Raw genomic sequence first — 12,178 nt, forward strand, 5'->3', positions numbered from 1 at the left:
CTCACAGGGATAGTGGGCACTGGGTTTTGCCTCCATTGCTGGGTTCCCCCAGGTGCAGGGCATCAGCAATTGTATCCTTGTGGCCCTCAAGGCATCCAGTGACTAGCCAGTGAGATCCATCAACAGGAAAGGCTTCCACTCCCTCAACATCCAACTGGTCTGCAACCACAACAGGAGCTTCCGCCATGCGTGTGCTTGTTTTCCAAGCATCTGCCATGACTCCTTCATTCTCCACCAGTCCAGGCTTCCTCAGCTCTTCGCTCCAACATCCAAATTGTGTGGATGAATCCTAGAGGCCAAGGGAAATCCCTTGAAGAGATGGCTGCTGACCACTCTACAGGAGCCCCAGATGGAGGCACAGAGGCAAAACAACTAACGTCACCTGCTCGGTAGGACAACCAATGAACAGGCCATCGAGGTTCTGAAGATGCGATTTCGGTGCCTGGACCAGTTGGGTGGTGCCCTCCAATAACCTCCTGCAATAGTCTCGGTCATTGTGTTGGTCTGCTGCACTCTCCATATCATGGCCCTGCAGAGAGGTGTGGACTTTTGAGGACAGTGAGACCCTGGAAGGAGACAGCTCATCCGGGAAGGAGCAGGAACAGCAGGTAAGAGAGGAGGATGAATGGGAGGCCAAGGGAGATATCACTGAACAGAGAGGTGCCTCTGGTGCATGACGAGGTGGCTGCCTGTCACCTTCTGAGAAGTCAACCTCCCTCCTCTCCCTCACAGCCTCTCGCATCAAATCCAGGTGGGCATCGATGTAGTGAGGGTCTGCCTTGCCCCAGGTGTCAGGCTTCTGGCTCCCCTGTGACATCTTACTTTCCTCTGGTGCTGTGGAAGGCTTGGGCACAAACCACAGATCTCTCACTCAGGACAACCATCAGCCTCAATGATGGTTGTCGTGGGTGTCTATATGAGTCACACACTTGATCTGATCCACCTCCATTCCCGCCCCCACTGGCTCTAAGTGGACAGGAACCTGTCTCCATATCAATTAGGGGCTCAACTCCATGAAAATTTGAACTTGAATCAGTTTTCCACCAGAGACAGTATAGCAGACCCAGCTTCTGTTTGCTATCTCTATGCTGAAAATTCAGCCCATTATAGCTGTCTGTTCTGGCTGCTGAGTTAAAATGGCATTCGAGCCCTAAAATTCAAAATGCTTATGTGTAAAAGAACCCCATCAGCTTTGGATGCGTGTCCTTGCCACCTGCTTAGTTGACAGCAATGACAACTTAGAGTCATAGAGTTACACAGCACAGAAACAGGCCCTTCGGCCCACTGTATCCACTCCGGCCATCAAGCCTATCTATTCTAATCACATTTTCCAGCATTTGGCCCATAGCCTTGCACTTATATAGCACCTTTAAAACATATATAGCACAATAAAACATTGCAAGTCACTGCACATGAGCAATTAGCAAATAAACCTTAACACCAAACAATATCAGGAGATATTAGGACTGGTGACTAAAGCTTGGTCAAAGAAGTAGGTTTTAAGAAGTGGCTTAAAGGAAGAGAGATAGAGATGCAGAGAGGTTTAGGGAGGGAAGTCCACAGTGTAGGGTCTAGGCAGATGAACGCACCTACACTCATGGTTAAACAAAGAAAATAGAGAATGCGTAAAATGCAAAAATTGGAGGAATGCAGAGTTCCTGGAAGGCTGCAGAGCTGGAGGAGGTTACAGAGATAGGGAGGGACAAAAGCAATGTTGGAATTTGAACACAAGGATAAGCATTTTCAATTTGAGGCAATGTCAGACCAGGATCCAATGCATCACAGGGGTGATGGGTGAATGGGAGTTGGTGCGAATTAGGATATGGGCAGCAGGGTTTTGCAAAGCTTCCAACTTACATTGAGGCATCTGGGGCAAGCGACTGACCAGGGAATCAGGAATATAACCTCCATTCTCATCCACACACCAACAGTGACCTGTGTGAACCAAAAGACTAACTCAGTACTGAACAAGAAAGGGTCAAATATAATGTTCAATAATAAAGGAAAATGATGATTTACAGGTAAGAATCTCACCAAGGTGTTCAAATGGTGCATGTAGATAATAACTGGAAGTGAGTTACAGACAGCAATTCAATTGAGGGCTTCAGATTATTTATATATATATATTCCCTCTTCCACATCACTGTTCCTCTCCATTCCCTTTTTATCCAGCTCAACAGTCTAGGCTGGATTGAAGTGAAAGGTCAACCTGTTAACTGACTATACTGCCCACTCTCCCTTTCATTTAATAACAGTTTTATCACACTCCTAATGTCAGTGATGAAAGCAGGAAGTATTAGAAACACATGGTAAACACTGCATACACTGATCAATATCTGAAAGGGAAACTTTTTTTTATTCATTCATGGGATGTGGGCGTCACTGGCTAGGCCAGCATTTATTGCCCATCCCTAATTGCCCTTGAGAAGGTGGTGGTGAGCTGCCTCCTTGAACCCCTGCAGTCCATTTGGGGTAGGTACACTCACAGTGCTGTTAAGAAGGGAGTTCCAGGATTTTGACCCAGCGACAGTGAAGGAGCGGTGATATAATTCCAAGTCAGGATAGTGTGTGACTTGGAGGGAAACTTGCAGGTGGTGGTGTTCCCATGCCCTTGTCCTTCTAGTTGGTAGAGGTCGTGGGTTTGGAAGGTGCTGTCTAAGGACCCTTGGTGTGTTGCTGCAGTGCATCTTGCAGATGGTACACACTGCTGCCACAGTGCATCGGTGGTGGAGGCAGTGAATGTTTATGGATGGGGTGCCAATCAAGCGGGCTGCTTTGTACTGGATGGTGTCAAGTTTCTTGAGTGTTGTTGGAGCTGCACCCATCCAAGCAAGTGGAGAGTATTCCATCACACACCTAACTTGGGCCTTATAGATGGTGGACAGGCTTTGGGGAGTCGGGAGGTGAGTTAGTCACCACAGGATTCCTAGCCTCTGACCTTCTCTTGTAGCCATGCTATTTATATGGCTAGTCCAGTTCAGTTTCTGGTCAATGGTAGCCCCTAGGATGTTAATAGTGTGGGATTCAGCGATGGTAAAGCCATTGAATGTCAAGGGGAGATGGTTAGATTCTCTTTTGTTGGAGATGGTCTTTGCCTGGCACATGTGTGGTGCGAATGTTACTTGCCACTTATCAGCCCAAGCTTGGCTATTGTCCAGGTTTTGCTGCATTTCTACACGGACTGTTTCAGTATCTGAGGAGTCGCGAATGGTGCCGAACGTTATGCAATCATCAGCGAACATCCCCACTTCTGACCTTATGATTGAAGGAAGGTCATTGATGAAATAGCTGAAGATGGTTGGGCCTAGGACACTACCCTGAGGAACTCCTGCAGTAATGTCCTGGAGCTCAGATGATTGACTGCCAACAACCACAACCATCTTCCTTTGTGCTAGGCATGACTCCAACTATCGGAGATTTAACGTACCTTATCTTTCCCTTTCTGATGATAACTAACCTACAATACCCGATCTAAAATAATCTATCAGTCTTTGGAACTCTTTCAAAACATCATGGCTTGGCAGCTCTCTTTCTTCCTTCAGAAGTCTTTTTGACCAAACATTTTATTTTCCCACTTAATCGTTCCCATCTCCTGCTTGTATTTTCATCCCCTGCTCAAAAACCTGCCTTAAATCTGCACTTTGAAGGGGCATAATAGAAAAACAAGCTTTAGCTGTTATGCAATTCTTGCATTTTCTATTGTAGTTGCAGATTTGCAATTGTTATGGAAGTGCTTCCATTTTTTTAAAATATGTTTTGAGGACTCGTGTTTAAACATTGTGGAAATTGATTCATTTGAAAGACTGAAGAGATTCCATAGATACTGGACTTTTTTTTTAAATCACTGGAAGGACTTTGGGACTTTGTTTAAAACACACTTAGTGGAAGTCACATGTCTTCAGCTAAGTAAACAGCAGGAGCCTTCTGACTAGGGGAGTTGTTTACAGAGAACTGACATGGCAAGATTTATGGTGAGCAAGAGTTGGTTTTGTTCTAGATATTGTTTTGAGTCACTTGGGGGTAATCCTGCTAAGAGAGAAGCCTCCAGATCATCCTTTTTCCACCTCTATGAAAAACCCTGAGAATCTAGTGTGATAGCTGAAACCCTGTTGCAGCATTTCTCCTGGAAAGCCTGCCAGACTAATCCTCGACTTCGCCTGAAAAGAACTGCTCCAACAAGATCCCAGTGACTGCCATATTTGGATGCCAGAATAAGGGACCACCTGCGAGCTTACCATATCTTATCCTTTTCCTTCAAGAATTAACAAGTATTTGGCCAAAGTTTTTTTTGTCTCTTTTTTGCAAAGAGATCTCTGCAGAGAAAACTTCTTTTATTTTTTCTTTATCCGGTGTTTGTGTTTGTGTGCGTGTTAATTTAGAAGAGAACTTTCAACCTGTGTGTTAATAAGCTTTGCATCTGTATTGAATAAGTCTTGTTTTAGAATAAATTAATAATTTTTGTTGTTTATTAAAGAAACCTGATTGGTGGATTTCTGAAACTAAAATAGATGAAGTATATAATTGGCCATATTGGTAACTGGGTAAAACATTTAACTCTATGTTGTGATCCGTGGAGAAGTGGAACTAGGGAAAGGCAATGCACTCCTCCAGCCTCAGTCATAACACAATATTCAAGGCTTTCTTTTTCCTCTAGTCCCTGATGAAATTTTTGGCTTTCTGGTACTGTGGGTGATATTTTCAAGTTAAATCATTGCACTCACCAGTACTCTCATAGCATTGGGTTGGTTTCCAGTTTCCAAGGCCATCACATTGGGGGATGTAGGGGCTGTAACCTTTTAAAGTCATCTCACCAAGAATCCTTTCCTTGATCAATTGATTTCTCCAGTAGAAATGCAGAGCTGTTTGGAAACACCACTTTGTCAACTCAGGTAGGACTTGGAGCAAGAGCTTGAGACATAAGTGACTTTAACACAGAAAAGCCTGAGCACGTTAACAACACATAATGCTTCTCCGCATGTATTACAACTGGATGAGCAAGGGGTCTCAGGCTCCCCTCTTGCCCCTTTCCTGGTTTGGCCATAACAGGGTTTATCTTTTAAAACACATGGATTTTAGCTTACTCCCTCAGTGAGCCCATGCTCACTACACTCTCATTACAATTGCAAATTAGCCAATCAGACAGATTTTCTTAGGTTTAAACAAGAAAGATGCAAATTTATTAGCATTATCACTCTAACCTGGTTAAAATCACTAAAATAAGCGATGCAACCATGCTCGCATGCATATGAGAGGCACATATACACAAATAGTTACAGAGGGGAAGAAAGAATTGGGGGGATGGGTGTTGAAGCAGAGTTTGTAATAAATGGAATTCAGTTACTGGGTGGTAATGTCCTTGATACAATGTCCTCAATTGAAGTTAAGGTCTTAGAGTCCTCACTGCACCTCAGTGCACAATTTCAAGCTTGCTTCTCTGGTACCAGAAGGCCAAAGAGAGGATTTGTCTGTAGTCTTGAAGAATAGATGCTACCACCATAGTTTTCCTGGGACTCTGCTGGAGAGAGAGACAGAGAGAGAGTGATCTTCCTTCTGCCAGTCCAGTGGCAGTCTTTTTTCTTTCTGTGTCGCACGATTCAAAAAAAAACCCAGTCTGACCAGCAGGTAGGTCATGTGACCATCTTTGTTTGAAGCAGCAACTTCTTGGAGGGTTGATGGATTTCCAAGCCTCCCAGACAAACTCGGTCGGGGGTGGAGTTTTGTCTCTTACAAAGTCAAAAGCTGTCAGTGTCTTTTGATCATCACCATTGTCCAGACCAATCTTGTTAATTGAATCAAGGAGCACCTCCATTGTCTCTCCATTCATGTCTCTCAGAATGCAAATGTGCAACCATGTCTTCGGCTCTGCTTTTTTTTCAAACAAGTTCTTTGCAATGTCCGGTTAAAAAAAGTTTCAAGTGGTGTCCCATATGACAAAATTAATATGTTTCCATTTGGCAGGTGTGATTTCCGTCACAAGTATAGCATGGAAAGGTCTCCTGGAAGTAATGAAGTATCTGCACTGTTTACAATATCTCAAGCTCCTGATTTGTTTTTACTAAAGATTTTGTTTACTGCTGATAATTTTCTCATGATACATATTTCTTAAATCCTTATCATATTGGTCAATATATTTGCTGTCAAAATAACAGCAAGGCTAATGGTACTCCCAATTATTTGTGCAGAAATGCGACAGCAACTTTAGATGAGGCAGATGCGAGGTTAAACACAGAAATCCAAATGTTGTTATTTCAGAGGCACCACTCCATCATTAGCTTCCCAAAAATGACATCTCACTGCCTGGCTCACTATAGAAATGCATTGGAATTGCATGAAATTGCAGTAGCTGCACAGTAGATAGGAACTAAACATGCAACAGTTAAGTCAAGTCATTACAAGTCTAAGTATCCTTTCAATGACAAAATAAATGTCAATTATTGCCAGTCAACCTCTTGCCACTGAAAATTAACTATTACAAGTGTGAAATCTCATTCCTTCAGGTTTTAACTATTGTTGAAAATTAAAAATTTCTTAAATTTAACATTTTAAAAAACTTTTCATTTCTGTCTCTTTTTTTAACCTCTGTTAATCCAATTCTTTTTCTCTCCATTTATTTTTCTTTCTGTACCTGATTTGACAATGAACTCATCCATTCTAACTTACGCTTCCTTCTCAGGCTTACGCTACTAATTTCACAGTCCTTCAAGCTGATTGGTTAAGGAGAGACAGAGTTACTTGCCGTGTTTACTCAGGTTCCATTTGTCTGGTTTTCCTCATTGTCCTGTTACCATCTCACACTTTCAGCAACTTGCCACAAAAAAGTTTGAAAACTTAAACATGCAAAGACAAGTCTAAATAACGGCTAGATGGCTTGCCATAGCAAATTATGCCCAATTGATCCCCTTCCTGGGGATTTTTGTTGGGTCAACATGGCTCCAAGTTGATATATTTGACAGTGACAATAGCAACTTGCATTTATATAGCATCTTTAATGTAGAAAAACATTTTAAGACACTTAATAGAGGTAGAATCAAACAAAAACAAATGCTGAGCCAGAAAAGCTAATACTAGGAGGGATGACCAAGTGGTAAATTCTAAGGAGGGTCTTGAAGAAGGAGATGGCAGTGAAGAGAAAATTCCAGAGGCTAAGCCTAGACAGCTGAAGGTGTTGCTTCTGGTGGTGGGGCAAATGGAAATGAGATGCATGTGTTGGAGGAACACATAGATCTGGGAGGCAAGTGGGTTAGGTTGTAGGCGTAGATCAGTGAGCTCTCTGAGAGTGTTCAACCATTCAGTTAGCTCATAGTTGATCTGTACCTCAATTCCATTTACCTGTCTTTGCTCCATAACCCTTAATACCTAACAAAAAAAATCTAGCAATTTCAATCTTGAAAATATCAATTGTCCCAGCATCCACAATCTTTTATCGGAGAGAATTACAAAATTACACTACCTTTTGTGTGAAAAAGTGCTTCCTGATTTCACTCCTAAATGACCTAGCTTTAAATAGCTGGAGACGGTCACAGAGATAGGGATGATCAAGGCCGCAAAAGGATTTAAACATCAGGATGAGAAACTTTAATATAAGACGTTTGGGGACCAGGAGTCAATGTAGCTCAGTGAGGACAAGGATATTGCATGAATAGGAATTGCTGTGGGATAAGATAGTGTTATGGAGTTGACTCGCTATATTTGGACAGTTATATAGATCGACTCACAGGATCTGGAGATTTATCTAATGATCCAGATCATAATATAAATTCACTCATAGATGCAGCACAGTCACATATGCATATAGGCATGAAACAAATTTACTTACTGGATTGGGCAGCCAATCGAACAGCATAGTCAGATCCACTCAACAAACTTTCAGAAAAGGGAAAACCTGATTGGAACATCCTAGAGGACTGAAGCAGTTCGTTTTCAGTCAGCTGTATACCACTAGCTAATAAGAAACCTTGTGTAAAGGGAATATTGGAATTGTTGGAGATCACAATGAGTTCATCTGCTTCATCAATAAACTGAAGAACTTGCTGAGCAACACGATCACAAGGTCCTGGACCTAGAATATAACACAAGGATGGCACATTACATAAACATAACACTGTCATGCAGGTCCCCACCTGCCAAGAATGAGGCACATTAATTTCGCCACATGGACATTAAATTTCAAATTGTTGCTGGGAGGAAGAGAAGGCCTGTTACAAAGGGTTGCCAGGCCCCTGGCTGGAAAGACATTTTTGTATATTAACAGAAAGCATTGGAACAAAGGATCTATCCTCTGCTCCAATATAATCCACAAACAGACCTGGTCAAACCAGTTAGTCACATGACTAACCTGTTTGGCAGTCTGGGTTTTTTTCTGAATTGTACAGTTGTTTGAATGGAGAGCCTGCAGAAATCTGTTTGCTTCTGGATTGATAAGACCTCTCCCGGCTGGCTCACCACATCCTCTCCTGTCTGCTCCCATCTCTTTCTCACGGAACTGAATTCACTGAAGACACATGAACCCCAAGAGAGAAAAGTCTCCTACAGCGAACAAGGTTTAAGAAGAATACAAAAAGTAAGATCCATCTACAATCAAGGACTCTACAGTGAGCTCGAAGACCCGTAACAGAAACTCTTCAGATATTGCCTCAAACGTTTCTACTTTATTTCTTCTGCTCTTTTCTGTCTCTATTTGCATGTGTGTATCACGTATGCATGCTAGCGTGGTCACGTCGTGTATCCGTAGGCATCAACCGAATTAGAGTTTAAGTTCAATAAAATTTCACCTTTCATCTTTAAACCTAAGAAAGCCTATTTGTGCCAGTTTCTTTGCCTTATAATTGGAAAGCGGTGAACAAGGATTCACCAAGGGGGAGCTAAAAGCAGTGTGTTTAAAAATAAAACCCCGTTACAGTAAGACCAGGTGAAGGCTGAAAAGGAGCCCTCGACCTCTTTCTCACCTGGTTGTAACTACACAATAACTGTATGCTGAATGGGAATCCAAATAGTTCATGTTTCTAGTATGGTAGAAATTAGTGGTCTCTAATTTCTCTACAGTTCTATTGCTTCACATGTGCAATACCTCCATACTTTGGTAAATTTCATACTTATATACAGGTGAGGGATTGTCTCAGGAGTGGAAAAATTTATAGGTTTTACTTCTCAGTCTTCCATTAACTATATCCAGGCCAGGTACAACACACATTGGATACAGAGTAAACCTTCCTCTAATACTCCCTGATCAAATACAGCATAGGTTAGATACAGAGTAAAGTCTCCTCTGCACTGCCCCATCAACAGTTCCCAAATCAGGAACAGGATTGAAGCAAAACAAAAATAATCCTTATTGTTACCCTGCCGTGTATCACCATGGTACAAATGGTGCATCATGGAGAATGGAAGTGATAACTGTTTTAACGTAATACCCTGGTTTCATCAATCTTGACTTGGAATCTTGACTTATCATCCTGACTTGGAACTATATCGACGTTCCTTCACTGTCGCTGGGTCAAAATCCTGGAACTCCCTTCCTAACAGCACAGTGGGTTTCCCTACCTCACATGGACTGCAGCGGTTCAAGAAGGCAGCTCATCACCACCTTCTCAAGGGCAATTAGGGATGGGCAATAAATGCTGGCCTGGCCAGTGACGCCCACATCCCATGAATGAATTTAAAAAATCTTTAAAAGGTGCAAACTCATATTAAACTCATAATGTTTTAAAGTTGGTCTAACCCAGGACGGTTCAAGTTTATTCTTTTTGTGGGTCATTTAGGTCTATATCATGAAGATTACATGCCTCATACAAAATTGATAGGATTTTCTAATTACTTTGTCTTGTACCTCGAGCTGCCAGTAGTGACAGAATCTTGACGATCAGGTTTAGGATTTATTAATCAATGAAGATGAGGAAATAGATTCCCAAAACTCAAGCAGGAGAAAGCAACAAAGACATATAAGCACAAGGAGAGACTAAGATGTTTGAGGATCAGGTGCTGGGTAGCCAGATTTGTAGGCTTGATGTGGTACTATGGACTGCAGTTTGAACGTGCCAAGACTGTATGTCAGATTTCTTAAATGGTCTATATTTCTCTTTTTGTAGTGATTTGCAGATCTGTGCTATGTTTGATAATCTATGCTGATCTAAAATGGGGTTACCAGAATTAGCCTATGATGCAGCTAGGGGTCTCGAGTTTACTGCTCACAACTTCTCTGGAGGTTTGTGAATGTTAGATGAAGGCAGAATCGTGCTCTGCTGAGATGCCCCTAGTGGTTGATTAACCTGCAGACACTTTCAAGACTTAATATAAAAATAATAACCACTTTGGTGAAATAACAGAGGACCTATTGAATGGCACCCAAGCAAGGACTCAACACATTTAGGAGTGGGAGAAAATTGGCAGAAACAGGGGCGTAAAAACAAAGTTCCTGTGGCAACTTCTTATTCCATTAAAGAAAATGGCTACTGAACAAAGTAGCTAAGGTCATGCACAATAAAATTACTTGAATTTATATTCTGTTTTATCACATCAATACATCTCAAAGTGTTTCATATTCAATAAATCACTTTTTGAAGCTCAGTCACTATGTTGGAATATGTGGCCATTCTGAGCCAGCAACATTGCACAAACAGCAATGAAATGACTCACCAGTCAATCTTCCTTTGCGCTGTTAGCTCAGGATATAATGTTGCTCTGGAAACCAGGAGACCTCCCTTGCTATCTTTCAAACAGTGCCGTGGCACTTCATAGGAACAGAGATGCTTAAAGACCTCATTCCAAGGAAGGGCCTAAAGAGGACTATGAAGGTGTAGCCAATTAGCCGGCTGTTCTGTTGATTTTTACATTGCCGACTCGACACGCAAAGCTAATAGTATGCTCCAGCGGTAATTGAAAATTAGGTAGCGCTCTTGTCTCTGAGTAAGAAGGTTGTGAGTTCAAGTCCTACTCCAGAGACATAAACACATAATTGAGGCTGATACTTCAATGCATTACTTTCAGATGAAATATTAAACTGAGGCCTGTCTACCCTCTCAGGTGGATGTAAAAGATCTCATGGCCGCATCTGAAGAGGAACAAGGGCGATCTCCCCCATGTCCTAGCTTTATCCCTTAAACAGCACCTAAAAAATAGATGATGCGATCACTTGTTTCATTACTGTTTGTGGGAGCTTGCTGTATACAAATTGGCTACTGTGTTGCCTAAATTACAACAGTGATTACATTTCAAAAGTACTTAACTGGCTGTAAAGTGCATTGGAATAACCTGAGGTTATGAAAGGAGCTATACGTCTGCAATTGACCAAGCCACAAACTATAAAATAGGTGCAATTCCTCACCATAAACTTCTGATTTTGATAATGTCGTGGTGGAGGGAGGCACCAAGTGGATGTTTGGTAAATTAGTTCAGGCAGGGAATCAAAGTCAAAGGATGGTTTTATCCTGTGCCACTTTCTCAACCCCACTCTTGATCAGCTAAAGGGCAACACCTGCAGATGCCTGCAGATTACAAGAAAAATAATTATCAAGAATTTTTTTTGAAAAGTCTGAACTGAGGGCTGCATCTTAATGTCCTCCTTCCTTTTTATCATCTCCCTTTTCTGACAATTGCAGAGACTTTTTGACAGGGACACTGCTGAAATCTACAGTGAAAAATGTTCTTCCCTCCCAGCTGAGCTGAAGCATGTGTGGCAGCCAGGAGGGAATAAGAAGGAGAGAAAAAGAGTCCTTTATCTCAAGAGGATTAGAATTCAATGGGAAAGATATTATACTTCAGTTGTACAGAGCTTTGATCAGACCCCATTGAAGTTCTGCATTCACTTTTTGAACATGGACTATGCAGCACAGAAACAGGCCATTTGGCCCAACCAGCCCATGCCGGTGTTTCGCCTGCACTCAAGTCTACTCCCATCCTTCTTCATCTAAGTCTATCAACATACCCTCTGTTACCTTCTCCCTCATATGCTTACCTAGCTTCCCCTTCACTACACTCACTCCGTGTGGTAGTAAGTTCCACATTCTCATCACTCTCTGGGTAAAGAAGCTTCTTCTGAATTCCCTAGTTGATTTCTTGGGGACGATCTCATGTTGATAGCTTCTAGTTTTCCTTGCAAAAGGAGACTAAGCTGGAAGGCAGGAAGCCTTGTAAAATGGTGGCAAAAGATGTTGGGAGGGGGGCCCGACGTCTTTCTGCCGCC

At 42.1% G+C, this 12,178-nt stretch overlaps 1 protein-coding gene across 1 annotated transcript in view; it reads right to left on the minus strand.

The window, feature by feature from the left end:
- The window catches only part of tg (thyroglobulin), a 532,338-nt gene that overhangs the window by 464,471 nt on the left and 55,689 nt on the right, over positions 1-12,178 (minus strand). The window contains exons 11-13 of the mRNA XM_068032631.1: positions 7,817-8,059; positions 4,722-4,859; positions 1,858-1,935 (exon numbers count right to left, since the gene is read on the minus strand). Of these exons, the coding sequence (XP_067888732.1) occupies positions 1,858-1,935; positions 4,722-4,859; positions 7,817-8,059 (459 nt within the window). The remainder of the gene's footprint in view (positions 1-1,857; positions 1,936-4,721; positions 4,860-7,816; positions 8,060-12,178) is intronic.

This window comes from Heterodontus francisci, chromosome 5 (assembly GCF_036365525.1).
Source record: "Heterodontus francisci isolate sHetFra1 chromosome 5, sHetFra1.hap1, whole genome shotgun sequence".
Classification (NCBI taxonomy): Eukaryota; Metazoa; Chordata; class Chondrichthyes; order Heterodontiformes; family Heterodontidae; genus Heterodontus; species Heterodontus francisci.